General features: G+C 28.4%; 1 protein-coding gene across 2 annotated transcripts in view; it reads left to right on the forward strand.

The window, feature by feature from the left end:
* The first annotated feature begins 4,139 nt into the window (after positions 1 to 4,139).
* The window catches only part of LOC100571823, an 18,732-nt gene continuing 6,761 nt past the window's right edge, over positions 4,140 to 16,110 (forward strand). The window contains exons 1-7 of one of the 2 annotated variants that reach the window (XM_029487827.1): positions 4,140 to 4,328; positions 8,764 to 8,772; positions 9,258 to 9,284; positions 10,050 to 10,091; positions 10,322 to 10,534; positions 12,185 to 12,208; positions 12,339 to 12,386. In XM_029487827.1, the coding sequence (XP_029343687.1) occupies positions 4,256 to 4,328; positions 8,764 to 8,772; positions 9,258 to 9,284; positions 10,050 to 10,091; positions 10,322 to 10,534; positions 12,185 to 12,208; positions 12,339 to 12,386 (436 nt within the window). In that variant the 5' untranslated portion in view covers positions 4,140 to 4,255. Of the gene's footprint in view, positions 4,329 to 8,763; positions 8,773 to 9,257; positions 9,285 to 10,049; positions 10,092 to 10,321; positions 10,535 to 12,160; positions 12,209 to 12,338; positions 12,387 to 16,110 lie in introns of both variants that reach the window. The other variant, XM_008182741.3, reaches the window with a different exon arrangement.

Raw genomic sequence — 16,110 nt, forward strand, 5'->3', positions numbered from 1 at the left:
CGAGTCTGTACAGTTCTCACTAACATTATTGTCATACTTACATTGGATAAACACACACGAAATTATAGTCAGATATATCGGATAAGACAAATCGGCGTAATTGTACCTAGCTTTCTGAAATGATTCGTAAATATAACCTGCAATCAAATGCAACCATTAATAAACAAAAAAAAACGTTTCAATTTTATCATGTATTCATGTAGTAACATTATATCGAAAGCACTGAGAATGAAGCCTATTCAACGATATTAAAAAATAACAATATGGTATATTTCATAAATTTTTTTCTGTAATAAGTTAGGTTAGGTTAGTTCTAAGGTTAATGTCTTTATACCTAGATACTCATTTTTGTTAATCTTACTTTTGTATAAATATTTTTTATGAAAACACAAAATTAACAATTTTACAATATGTTAACAAACATTAAAAATATTTAGTATGAAATATAACAACATCATAATGTATTATTTTACCTTACAGATATATTTACAACAGAGTTTCAATAATCCATGCGAAAATCATTATCTAGGTCACATTACTTTGGACAACTACTAGAAAAAATTAAATTTGTTGATTTTGTACAAACCCCATTATACGATTAATTCTAAAAAATGTTCACACAAATTTCAAACTAATTAATGCCAAAAAAAAAAACAATGATTTTCCAACTTTGGGAGTGGAGAAAACAATCGTTAGTTTATTTATTTTAAAAGTTGGAGGTTTTTGATTTCTTTTTTTTGTAAGACAGATACTCTGTGATTTACTTGGAGAAAAATTGAAGCCTGTTTCTGAAGACCACTTTATTAGGTTGTTTAAGCTTTCTTGAAGCATAGTTTGGATTGGGTTTGTTTGCTTCTGTAGAAAATATTTAGGTCATCTGAGGGTGTACTTGATGGGTTCAGTGATGCAGTTTGTTATACCATTTATGGCTATTAAAAATAATGTTGGGGATAGACTTAACCCTTGTGGGATTCCATTTTCTTGAGAAAAAGTTTCTGAAGTTGTATTATTTAGTTTTACCTGGAATGGTTTGGTTTGTAAAAATTTTTTAATATAATTTAATAAGTTTCCGTGGCATAATATTATGCTTAATTTTGAGATTATTTGATGTTTCCGCGTGTGGTCATATGCTTTTTCTATGTCTAAGCTTATTAGACTCATAGATTGATTTTCAGAGAATATTTTATTTATTTCGGTTTGGATATATCCTTAGCTGTCGATTGTGGATTTATTTTTTCGGAACCCGTTTTGGAAGGATGATAGGTAATTTATTTTTTCTAAATACCACAATAGCTTTGAATTTGCTATTTTTCGAGTATTTTGCTGATATTATTAATTAGGGAGATTGGTATGTAGCTGTCCACTTAGAATTTAGGTTTATTTGGTTTTAGAAGCGGTTTTAGAAACGTTTGTTGGAGAAGAAGTTGTTTTTCCAGATAATATTGTAGATATGACATAAAAGGGTCTTTCCATTAGAGGGTAGGTGGTGGATAAAAGAAAATGGTATTCCATCTGGGCCGGAGCTTTTACTTTTACACTTAGATAGAGCATGGAGTATTTCGTTGATTTTAAATGTCTTCGTTGAGTTTTATCCGTAGCGGATTATTTTGGTTAATTTTGGACTAAATCGGTGTCTTTTCTGCTTTGAGTTTTGTTTTTCTAAATTCGGTAGTATTGTTTAAATTACTACTATTTTTTTGGAAGTATTCGCCTATTTGTTTTGCTGTTTCTTGTCGAGAGATTATGGTTCCATTGTTAAGTATGTTAATTTGGTTGTTGCGTTTCAAAACTTTTAACGATTTTATTTTATTCCAGACGCTGGAAGGGTCCACTTTCAAGCTTAGATTTGATGTAAAGTCTTGCCAAGAGTTGATTTTACTATTTTTGATTAAGTATTTGGTATGGGCCCTGAGTTTTTTAAAAAACAATGAAGTCGTTGAAATTGTTCGTCTTTTTGTAGTGGTTTAGTGCTGTGTTTTTTTGAGTTTCATTGCTGTTTTTATATTGTCGTTCCACCACGGTACTTTTGGTTTGTTATTATTTGTACATTTGCCGATTGTTTTTTCGGCGGTGTTTATGATTAAATTTGTAAAAAATTCGATTTGTTGTTGTGGTGTTGAATTATTGATTATTGTGTTTTTTATTTGTATTTCTTTTTCAATAATGTCTGAGTAGAGTTGCCAGTTTGGATGTTTTAAATTCCATCTTGATCCGGGATTGTCTTTTTTGTCGCATTTCCTAGATATAATAGATATGAAAATTGGAATATGGTCACTACTGTTTATTTCGGTGTCAACTGTCCAAGAGATTCGCTGGGCTTATGCTGAGTTGGAAAAGGATAGATCGATTGCTGAGAAGTTTCCATTATGAGGATTTAGCCGTGTGTTGACTCCTGTATTTAATAGGGTTAGATTGTCGTTTTTCAATAATTTTTCTAATGATTTGCCACGTTTGTCCGTTGTTAATGAGCCCCATATTTCGTTGGGGCTGTTAAAATCGCCACTGATTATGTACGGTGTAGATAGTTGACTGATTATTTTGACTAGGTCATTATCGTTAAAATTTGTTTGATTAGGTAGATATATATTGCATACAGTAATTATTTCTCTTCCGTGTATTGTTATCGCTACTGCTTCTAAACTAGTTAATAGGTTTATTTGTGTAATGAAGAGAGTGTCGGAGGAATAGATGGATACCCCACCGCTGGAGTGGAGTGCATTTGTACGATTTATATGGTATCCTGAATATACTGGAATGTTTCCTATTGAGTTATCATTAAAATTGGTTTTTTGTAAACATAATATTTTTGGGTTGTGTTTTTGAATGATTAGTTGTAGTTCGTTGTATTTTTTATAGAATCCGTTGAGATTCCATTGTATTAAATTAAAGTTTTGAGACATCAATAATGAATTGAATTGAATTTAATTATATTATTATAATATTAAGTCGGTTTCCATATTATCAATGATTTTTATTTCAGTGATTTTAATTGGGTTCTCTATAGGATGTTATATTTGTGTGTTGCTTGCTTGAATTGTTGTTAATGTGTGTGTTTTTGTTGTGAGGTGTGCGCGTCGTTTATTTTTTCTGAATTGTTCTGATTTCTTATGGTTGTTTCTGATATTTCTTTGCAGCTGGAAGAAATGTGTCTGATTTTTTTTACATATGTAGCAAGTTAGTGAATCATCCGAAAAAAAATTCTGTGATTCGCTCCTTCGTGGTTAATAAGTATAGAGTTTGGGAGATTTTTGGTGGTTTCTGTGGATATGAACATTTGTCTTCGGAAGCTTAGGATGTGTGCGAATTCTTCTTTTTTGACGCCGGCTCTGAGGTGAATTATTTGACTGATGGGGCTTATGTCAATGTTGCTGAGTTCGCTTAGAATTGTTTCATTTGGGTTTGTTGGACATACATTTGATATTATTATTCTTTTGTCAGGGTTGAAGTATTTTCTTATTTTAATTGGTTTTTCGTTGATCGTTATTGGTGTTGGGTGATTAGCGACGCAGTCAACCAGTTCTACCGATGATAGGAATATGCAGAATCTATCTTTAGATATGCGTGACATGAATAATATGTTTTCAGGTTTTATTATTTCTGCTATTGCATATATATATTCATGTTGCTGAATGTCGTCAGTTATTTTAATTATTATAGCTTGCTCTTTTTCTGGGTTACGCGTTTTGCCAGCTGCACTAGCGAATGATATTTGGTTTTCATTGGTTTTTAAGTTTGGATATATTTGATTTGGTGAGGTTTGGTCTGGATTTTTATTGAGCTGTGAAGTTGGGTTGGTTTTGGGTGAGACCTTTTGATTACTTATAGGTGTTTTGATTGTTTTATTGTTGCGGTGTAGATTATTTGGCGCTTTAGTGGCAAAAGAGTTGTTTTGGCCCCTATTTATGGGCGATTTAGAATCGACAATCATTGTCAGTTTTGGTGTGATTTACATTATTTAAAGTTAATTAACCTTATATATGTTTGCTTATATTCGAGTTGAACCGTTAGAGACGTTATCGATGTGCAGATGGACTTTGCTGTGTGCGACCGTTTCGGTTGAGCTGAAAACGCGAACTCAGAAAATGTTTGTTTAGTTGTTTAGTTGTTATAATGCATTAACATCTAAGTAAACAGGCACTACTTTGGCGTGCATAATATTGTTCATTTTAACCTACCTATTCTCCTTAAGAGTTTAATCACATTACATACATCCATTGCCAAGCAAAGTTTATAGTCAGTCCTTTGAACAATAAGAATGATTTCATATAAAACTTTAATAGTATTAACAGTCATTTTTGATATAACATGCGGTTTGAGATATTGGAAAGGTAATAACTAACAATTATTATTTTATGGTTAAACATTAAAATATAAAAATTTACCTATAGCAATTGATAACTATACCACTAATATCATGATAATATTATATTATATACTTTGTACTTACCTATTTTAAAAGGGATAGTTTATAATAGTTCATAATATTATCCATCGGTATAATATTTGTACATAAAAATATTATTTTTATAATTAACTACATATATTTTGTTCGAAACATTGAAGAATAAAAATGAAAAAAATGTGTATGATGATGATAGTTTGTTTCAATTTATATATTTTTAAATTCTGAGTGGAGCGATGAATGTATAGATTTTACAACAATGTGTGTTTTTTTTTTAAATTTTAAAAATTTAAAAATTTAAGTCTGTGTACACGATAAGTAGTCGAAATAAATGCTTTGATTTTCAACTTCAGTAACTTGTTCAATGTGAATCTGGTTAGTGCATTTGAGAAGTGAAAATCCCATATTTTCATTAGTATTGAAAAGTTCCGAGAAAAACAAAAAAAATCAAGGAAAATCGGTTTTCGACAAATTCGATTTTGGTTTTTGGTGTAACTATAGAACAAATCACTGTAGACACTTTAAATTTTCACTGGTTGTTTATATTAGCATTTTCTATACACGAAAAAATTTCCATAATATTTGGATATGTTTTGAACAGTTTACGGACATTGTTAGTTTCCAATTTTTTTAGTTTTTTTGTCCTATGAATGTCAATAAAATTGTATTTGTTGGGTAAAAAAGCTTGACAATATAATACAAGGCTATTAATATATTGTCGCAATATTATTTGAAAAATTTTAAAAATCCATATTCTCATTATTTTTTTATAATTATTTAAAGTTTAAAAATTCTTAAAAAAATTTTTTTAACCCTTTCACAACGTATTATTACGTTTCTGTTTTTTAAAATATTATTTTTCGGTAACCGTACAACTTTAGGAACCCCCGCATCACAATATTTTAAACTTAATTAATTAAAATACATAAACATGAAATAAATATATATATATATATATATATATATATATATATATATTTATGTATCGAAAATATAAAACAACAATTTTATTTTACGTAGCATACGTTATATGTTGCATAGCATAAAATAGTGAAGCAATTAAGAGGTTTTTGGCATGAGTAATACTGGGTGGAAGACCTAGTATATAGTAGTATCTCTTAAGTCATAATATTCGTTGCTTCAAAAAATGTAATTTGAAAGGAGCAGTTGTATTTATGAATATCTTCTTTAAAGTGTTTGGAATCTAGAGTAGACAGCTTCAGGAATATAAGTTAAAAGTGGTTCTGGTGGCTCTGGAAGTGGTGACAAAATGACTTTTCCATTTGTTAAACACGTGCCAGTAGTCTCTTTTTGAAACAGCAAAACACTACAATAAAAAAAGGCTGGAAAAGGCAACACGATTGCGCACTGTAGTTGTCGAGTATGTCGTTGTGATATAGGTGAAATATATTTGAATTCAATGATAAGTTATTGTGTACTAAAAACGAGTTAACCCCTGAATATTAAATAATTTTTCATAATTTTAATATCGCATTTCATTGTAATTATAGTAAAACGTAAAGTGTATTGAACAACGCTGCGACAGTGGGATTCGATGATTAAGGGTTTTTGTATATGGGGTGTCATAATGTTAGATCAACAATTTGTAGCAAGCTATACTTATAATTTTTAACGACTAATTTTATAATAAATACATAAATCGTTTTAGTATTTAATTGGTTGGTATGTTTTTATTTGTGTTGTTTGTAAAATCCATAACATTTTTGGTAGCAGTGGTCGGATTACGAGAATTCCGGTGTTATGCTTAAGTAATCTAATTTTTTTTTTAAATTATTGACCACGCATTGAGTTTGTGTAAACGATATACAACTCACAGAAAATGCAGACACTCCAGATCTTCAAGGTTCTACATTCCTACGGTCACTTCCAGAAAAACAAAACAATTATTTTTGTTACGGTAAGCAATTCTTGTGTGTGGCATTGGTGTGCCGCCTGAAAGAGACATCTGCTGTTGAACCAGTTAAATCAACAGTATACATATCAACATCGATAGTCACAATTGATAATGATAGTCACAAATCACAATCGACATCGATATTCACAATAAATATCAATAGTTACAATCAGTATCGACAACCTTTTTGAAATTACTAACATTTATATTAATACTGAAAAGAGTTATCAATAAGGATAAACAAATTTGATAACAGTGTTAAGAACAGTAACCAACAATAACCAAACATTTTTTGAAACCCAGTAAGTACCTGTAGTGGTTTCCACGGCAGCTGTTTTAAGACAAGAGTAATCTTAACTTTTGAGGATAATTAAAAACTGCTGGTCTTACAAATTACCAAATCGTGCTTTCATACAATTACAAATGACTTATACATTTTTAACAAAATTTGGTGCCAAAATTGTCATACTGTGCGGCCAACTTCACGCACCTACATTGTGAAACCCATATAGAAAAAAATAATTTGGGGGTTGAGACTTAGGTAATAAATTCTGACTGTGAGGTTATTATTTTTTAATTTTAAAGAAGTTGGTTGAAAATTAATAAAAAAAGCATACTTAAATTAGAAAAATATATAATTAATATATAAAAATAATAATATAATATTGATATAAGATTTTTTTATCCCATTAAGATATTTTTTTAATTTTACGATGATTATTTTATTAATTTTTCATAAAAATCTAAAAATCCTATATAGGATAAAAAATCATTTTAATAAAACATTTTTCATTAAATTAAAAATTGAAAATTAATAAAAAAAAGTCCAGTTAGATTAAAAAATATCTTAATAGGTTAAAAAATCTAAAAAAGATAAAAAACGCTGAATGAAAAATTAAAAAAATTAAAATTAATAAAAAACCAGGTTATTAAAAAAATATCTTAATAGGATAAAAAAATGTTATACTAATACTAGCTGTGTCCCCTTTGCTCCACCCCCGTGGATAGTTGTTTATAGTTTTGTGCCCATCACCCGAAAATTATAACACAGATTGGGGGGTTAAGACTGAGGTTACAAATTCTGATTTTGTGGTTACAAATTGTTATGAATTGGTTACTAATTTTTTTGTTAGGTTTGACACCGAAATTTTGAATTTGGGGTGCCAAGCTGACGGACCTCCAATTGGATAGTGTTCTGATAGGAAAATTTTAGAAAAAAAAATATTAATATGATTTAAATCAATTGTATCTAGGTAAGCAAAAATATACAAAATAACAAATATATAAAATAACAAATCAATGGATCAGACAAAGTGGGGGTCTGGCTAAAAAATTGAAAAACTCGTAAAAATATAAAAAATGATTTGCAATAAGCAAAACTTGATTTGTAATTAGTTGCAAGTAATTTAAAATTATTTGGCGGTATTTTGAAATGAATCGGACAAAGTGGGGGGGCTACATGAAGTTGCCCCCCAATTTTGAAATTGATTTTAGTCAAAACTGGGTGATTTGCAATTAACGAAACTCGATTTGCAATTATTTGGTGGTATTTTGGAGTCATTCTGACAATGTGGGGGAGGGGGGCAACTTCATGTACATGCAACGATCGCGTTATCAGCGGCGATAACGGACAGGTGACGACAGGTGACCGTGTGACGTATGGTGCGCTAAGCAGCGCATGACCGTGGGCCATACCGTTTGGTGCAGCGTATGCAGACCTATCGTTATTGCAAATTGCGTGTCGCTGCAACACTTTCATATAGGTACTGTAAAAAATCGAGCGGTACAAATAAATAATGCAGACAATTTAAATACGTAAATTCAAAACGATCGGATCACTCTAATAAAGCATCAACTCAAAATTCAAAAACTGTTCCTTGTCAGGAGCCGACGGCAGGTGCCCAGTGAAAAGCCTCAAACTATCTTATAATATCTAATGGTAAACATTTTATTGAAAAGGGTACCTACAGTAGTTCTTGAGTCATTAGCTAAAAAACAGACAAACAACATATATAAAAACATAATTTAAGTAGTATTTATGTTATGATGTACCTATGTAATTTGTCAATTTTAAATATTAAATAATTTATTAAATGCAGTACTCTTTTATTTTTTAGAACGCAAGGTTAAGAGACTTTATAAATTAAATTAAAGTTAATGCATTTCACAACTTGTTTGTATACTATAACCATAATTATTAAGTGCTTTAAATGTGTGAAAGAATACCTTTATGATGGTTTAATTACAACTTATGGTTTTGTTTGAACCGAAAAATATCTATATTTTATCTATCTATTTGTTATGTATAATTTACATGTGTAATATAATGAAGGTATATAGTACCTATGATATTACTAATAAAGTAATACCCCATCAATAACATTTGTAAATTTTGACTATCGAGTAATTTATCAAATTGTATGATATTTTTATTTTTATTTTTTAGAATGCAGGGGTAAGAGACTTCAAATAAGTAAATTATATAGTTCATACATTTTAAAATATGTTTGTATCATAATAAATAACATAACGATGATAAAATTACTAAAATGTATGACGTACTAGGTATAACTTTATGAAAAATATATATCCAGTACACCTTTATGATATTTAAAATATCATTTATTATAATAAGCTTTATTTTGTACCAAAATATAACTTTCGGTATTCATTCACTTCTTATGTACCTATTTCATAGGTAACCAACTTCTTCTTATGAGAACTACCTATGAGTAAAAACTTCTAACAACCCACAGTTATTTCTAAAAACATTCTGTGGTAGTGACTTGCGTTATGAGAATTTAGTTAGATTTAACATTAACTGTCTACTTTTAGGTTTATTTTTTATTTGATTATAATAATAATTTTCATATATTATCTCTTTAAATAAATTGTATAATTGTTAATATTAGATTTTTAATTTTGGAAAATATCTAACAGGCATTTTACGAAAATTTGGGTTTCGGCGTAAGTACGATTTTCATTTAGGCTACCTCTCAATAACTTTTGGCAGTGTTTGGCAAGTTCCTTATAAAAATGAATTCGTTCCGTTCCTCGTTGTTTTTTTAAAAAAAAGAATTCGTTCCTTTGTCGATACTTTGGAAAATGAACGAGTTCCTTTTTTAGTTCCAAATAAATTCAAAAATTGTATTTAATTATAAATGTTTTTTTTTCGTATTATGCATACTTCTTTAGTTTTTATTTATAATATAAAACTACAAGTAGGTACATATTTTATATATTTACGCAATATATTATTATATATTTTGAGATTTTCTTCAAAATTAAATTTTATGTTAACGTATGTTGATATTCGATAAAAATCACTAATTATGAATATACATTATACACATTAAAAAAATATATTATCTTAATTTCAATTTTTACATGCTTATCTGTGTAAATTATTGGAACCAGAAAGAAACGAACAATTTTGTTATTTTTTCTTAAAAAAAATAACTAGTTCATTTTTATAAAAAGGAATTCGTTCATCGTGCCGTTCTTTAAAAATGAATTAGTTCCAGGAATCCGTTCCTTCCAAACACTAAATTTTGGTTTATTGGTTTATTAATATAATACATTATTATATTAAGTTTTTAACAATTATTTTTATACATAACCATATATATTATACCGTGATGAATTCCCATTATGTTAAATATTTTAAACCATTGATGAATCTGTCTTTGACTTTAGTGAGTAATATACATACGTATGATATATTGTTTATAGCTGGATTTCCATTATATAATATGAACTTTTTACTGCAATTTGGTAAGTAATTTAAAGTGGCAATAGTCTATAAATTAAAAGAATATCAGGCATTTGTTTTTATATAAAATACAGAGTCTATTACATTATCCACAATCAACCTCAATCGCATGTGATAACATACCAATGTGCATAGGTATTATAATATGATGTTTTTTAAACTTTTTTTTTTCATAAATTGTGCGGAACTTAACATTTGCGGATCATTATCATTGAAAAATTGGATATTCAAGATGACGAAACGGAATATATAAAGTACATGAATAAAATGATTAAACTTGATTGTGATACTAATATGACTTTACCCAAAAAAGTTGTTTTTACTACATTGGAAACCCAAGCGGATTTGACATCTATTAGTTCTGATGACAAAAAAATTGACAGTCCCGAAGACAAAAATATTGATATCCTGGAAGATAATAAGGAGAAATTACCTGAACATTTTAGTAATTTAATGTTTTTATCTGTATGAAAAAATTCTATGAAGGTTAAGATTAAAACACTTTCATGACCGTAGATTGAGCCGTCGATCACCGTCTAATCCCCAGGTGATTATTAAGCGTTTTCTTATTGGTCGACAATCATCGTCGGTGCAGCCACAGTGTTTATGCATGAAACGGTGTTGGAGGGGGGTCTATTGTGGTGGGCATGAGTTTTGGTCGGCCAAGTGATTTAATCTTATCCTAAATAGAGTGTAATAAACAGCTACTATACAGTCTCATTTAACATAAAACTATCTAATCACAAGATCTAATCTTATCTAATCTATTATAATAAATAGAACTTCTTAAAATTAAAATATGGGTAACAATCAGTCTTTACAGATCATTAATTCTCTACAAAAATATTATAACTTTAACAATTTATTAATTTAAAACAATAGCTTTTTTTTTTGTATAAAAATCAATTTAATTTTGATGAAAAAGAAATTTACATTATAATTCAACGAATTGGAACTTTAAAATGATTATTTTAACAGAGACCATTAATCCGAATCTAATATTCTATGATTATTTTCATTTTGATGTACCAAATGATTTTTATATATTTTTAGATTAATTTATGTTTGCCGTGATTTGTTCTCATGTGCAAAATCACATACATTTAGTGCCCATTCATAGGTAGACAATACATATTGTTGTAATTTCGTATTTTTTTTTTAAAATAAATTCTGGAGAACGTAGGTAGGGTTGTAGGTAGGTTCTACTTACTCCTCTTTGTGCCTACTTACATGGCTAGAGTTATTAAACCTGTCACTGCTACTCTTCACAAGAAAATACATTAATCTAAAATCTTCTAGGTAAGTACCTATAATATGTTCGTGATGACTGATGAGTATAGGCTTTGAGCATTTTTTTCCAACTGAACAACTTATTTTTCTAATAACAAAAATCATAAATAAATTCAGAATCGTGGATAGGCTAATCCAACGAGTTTATAGAATATACAACTAAACCATCGTTCGCTAAAATTGTACCTGATATTTCAATTTTTAACGGAGGTCTATATTTCTGATGATTATGGCGATTGTGATCGCATGCAGTTGATCTAAAGTTTTGAACTATTTAATGTTATATCATTTAAAAAAACATATTTCCTAGTTTATTTTCTCCGTACAAATTATCCATTTTATAAAAATGATTCAATAGACAATATAAAGTATCCATTTACCAAATTCTCAACATGTGGGTAGTACTGTAACATAATTAGGCTCATATGGACATAATTTCTTTTCGTTTTTTAATTTATCTTCTTAATAATAGCTACCTATGAAGGTTTTTTTGCGTGTTATAAATACTAACTAACATTTTCCATTATATAACCAATACGATTTTTCCCAGTTAAAAAAACACTACAGCTAGCAATCCATATCCGATCTGCAGTTAATCAAACTACTTTTAAAAAACTCATTAATCATAATATACAGACGTATAGACGATACGAAATACTACAAAATTTTAAAAATTCTAATATAGTAGGTTAAAATAAACAATCATTTTTAAACGTTACAGAATATAGTTATAACATTAATTTATTTTATTCTTTATGTGATATTAAAACCTTACTGGCAGGCTATTTACTTGAATTTTATTCAGAAGCCGCTAAAGAAAACAATGATGGTAAGTTATATAATATTTTTATATTTATTTATATACATAGTTTATAGAATTTGTCATAAATGTGTTGTATTTTTATGTTTATAATGTGTCACGTAAAACCTCGTAACATATTCTATTATACATTTATTAGATTTAGAAGAAGTTATACGGACACCACTAGAATATTGTACTTTATCGAGTGAGTAATATTATTATAGTAACGTGAGTATACATGTGTATTGTATGTAGTATGTCCATACAATCAATTAAAATTATAATATCATAGTCAATTAATATAATATTTTCCAAAATAATGTTGTATATATACTGAAGAATGGTAGGTATGCATAATTCTGTCACTACGGTTTATACTTTTTAAACTACGCAAGAAGTAAAATCACTATTTTTCATTTAAGTATCAAATTTATCTAAATAGGAAATACAATTGTGACAGTATATTTTCAACTAGATATTCTAAGATTAACAGCTTTTGGGGAACCACATAATATTCAATTTTCAAATTTGATGTCTGAGAATTAAAGTTGAGAATTGTAGCTTATATTTTAATTCCAACGCGGGTTATCGGAGATTGTGTGAGAAAAACCTGGTTCGATCAGCCGTGATGGATCGACGACGTAATGAGTGTCGTTACGCGTTAGATATTGCCCGCTCGTGGGCGATCGCCCATTTCGGTGATGTACGGACACCAGTCGTGCGATAATAGTGTACTGTAAATGTAAGTAAAGTGGATTATAGGAAAATATCACAACATAATATTTAAAAATGTGTCGAGACAAGAGGATACAATTTATTTAGTCAATAAACATTTGTGACACGTGATTCATAAAATATATGATAATTATTATTGCGATAATAATTCAAATTGTAATAGCGCAACTCATTTTATCAAATATTATTAGTGATTCAGGCGCGGATTCAAGGGGGGCTATGGGTGCTCGGGCACCCCCTGTCGTCTAAGCCACTAATATAATAAATTTGTATAATAATCTAAAATATAAAGGTGTAACCATTTTTTTTTTAAATTCTGATCGGAGCGATGTGTAGATGATGTGTTTTTTTAATTGTCTGTCATCGCCGTATTTGTGGCAGTACAACTGCTTCGATTTTCTTCCACAGTATCTCAATCGATGGCCGATGGGAAAATGAGACTAGTTTCTTCATTCAGAAGGTCAAAATTTAAAATAACAATAGTTTTAAAAGCGCCGGGAAAAATAAAATTAAAATTAAGGTAAACGGGAATTTTTAAGCAATATCGGTTTTCGACGAAATCAATTCTGGTTTTTGGTGTAACTCAAAAACAAATAACCAGATACATGCAATTTTCACTGAATGTTCATATTAGCATTTTCTATACACGATAAAATTTTCAAAATATTTGTTTTGAACATTTTTAGTTTCCAATTTTATAAGTATTTTTTTCTATGAATGTCAATAACATTTTAAAGTTTAAAAATGTATTATATATTATTTCAATGGCAGTTGAAAAATTTTAAAAATAAAGTCACAATTTTTTCTTATAAGCATTTAAAGTTAAAATGTTGACAAAATACATAAAAATCACGAAAATGCACATGTGCAAATTATTTTGAGGTAAAAATTCATAAAAATTTTTATTTTTGAATCTAAAATTAGAAAATTTATTACAAGATTCCTCATTAGTACCTTATCAAAAAAAAAATATCTACTGGGAAGTTAAATTTAATTTTTAAATCGTTATATATTTTCTGGATTTCTCATGTAGGCATGAGTAGGCATGTAGCGATTTTCTTAATTTCTTGTAATTCAAACACGAATACTTGTAGATAGGTATACTTAAAATGTACATCATATATAACATCTTATCAATTCCCATACTTGATAAAATGTACAAAATATTTGGAACCATTTTGATCTGTTTACGGACATTTTAAATTTTAAACGCTCAGAACCGTTTTTCTTATACAATGATATTGTATCATTAAATTCAAATTTAACATCATCCAGATGATGGCCATTACAGACTATACAGTGATCCAAATGTAAACTACTGTAAAGCAGAGCGACACCCACTTGCCCACCTTTTTTTGAGCACCCCCTGTTAAAATCTTCTGAATCCACGCCTGTAGTGATTGATAATTTATTATCACTATTTAGGCATACGAAAAATGACTAATAATATATCTTATAAATCAAGGGCCACAAATGTTTTTTCACGCATAACTTCAATGCGGCTGTACCTATTGGCTATTTGGCTATTTATTTTTTTGTTGTGTTCGTAATTGTCAGGAAAATAGTAAATATAGTACTGTGGTTTACCCAAGTACCCTGAAGTTACGTAATAAATATAACACCGTAATATTACCTCGTATAATATTATATTTATTAAAGGCGTGGCGCCACATATATTGTATAAAATAATAAAACACTAATATCCGCTACGCACACGATATAAAATTTAGAAAATAAGATAAATATATAAATATTTTATATAATAAAGAGCGGAACGCTCGCACAATTTTTGTGACTGCACGGCAGTTGACGCGAAACAACTGACTCAAATAATAATCAATAATTAATACAAAAATATAAATAATATAACTAATACTGTATTTACAATACGCGACGAGCAACGGTCGTCATTCGCGACAAACTTAATTAAAACTATAGATATAATATATGAACATTATGCAACGGATACGTTAATAATGTTACATAATAAAAAGATTATAACTACAATAAAATATAATATAAATAATAATCAACATACTAATGATACCAATTCCCCACAGTACTATAGTAAAGTATGTAACATCAAATAAACTATAATAATACAGTTAATAGTTGAAAATCACTGTAACAGACGTCAGACTGTAGGTTACATAAATTTAGACAAAATGGTAATAACTATAGACATATAGTATTAAAACAAGATATTCAACATCAAATAAATTATTAATGTATAGTTAATATTATAGTAATAGTTAATGATCATTGTAGGCTACAATTTGTAGCCAGTGTTCGGATTAAATGAGTATTTTTTTATCTAGATAAAGATAAATACTTTTTTATCTAGATAAAAAAAAGATACAATTATTTTTTAAATTGTTATACATTTTGGTATATTTTAGTTAGGCACTAGGAACATAACAATAATAATGATATAAATAAAAATAATTACATTATTTATAAATCATAAACTTTGTTTGAGAATCTGTATAAATATTTAAAAATTTGGTACAATTTCACGATTTCTATCAATAAAAAATGTATCTAGATGAATTTATTTAGATTAGTAAAAAAATTATCTAAGATGAACGTTTAGATACCTTGTAACTATTTATCTAGATAAGATAAAAGATGAACAAATAATTATCTAGATAAGTCCGAACACTGATTGTAGCAACTTAAATAATATAGTATAAAAAAATCAAGTAAAAAAAGGCGGGTAAGTCGTGGATGTCGCTCTGCTGTACAGTAGGTTACAAGTGGGTTACTGTAATGGATGGAATTAAATTTGAATCCAATGATATTATATCATTGTATACGAAAAACGATTCTGAACGGAGATGATTTGTCAGTCTAGGATATATTATTTTTAAAGAAAAACTTATGGAGAACCTTGTACCAAATTTTAAAAACTTAGTTATACAAGAAAAAATTTTTACGATTTTTCAACCACTAAATTACTTGCAAATTTTCGCAATTTTGACATATTTCGTATAAATTTGAACTTTAAATGCTTATAAATAAAAATTGTGACAATGTATTCCTTTTATTTTGCAACTGCTATTGTAAAAATATGTTAGGAGCCTTGTATTAAATTTCCAAATCTTAGAATTAAAAAGAAAAACTTTTATGAATTTCTAGCATAAAATAATTTACGAATTTTCGTGATTTTACATATATGTGTCAAATTTGAACTT

The sequence above is a fragment of the Acyrthosiphon pisum genome, chromosome A1 (assembly GCF_005508785.2).
Source record: "Acyrthosiphon pisum isolate AL4f chromosome A1, pea_aphid_22Mar2018_4r6ur, whole genome shotgun sequence".
NCBI classification, from domain to species: Eukaryota; Metazoa; Arthropoda; class Insecta; order Hemiptera; family Aphididae; genus Acyrthosiphon; species Acyrthosiphon pisum.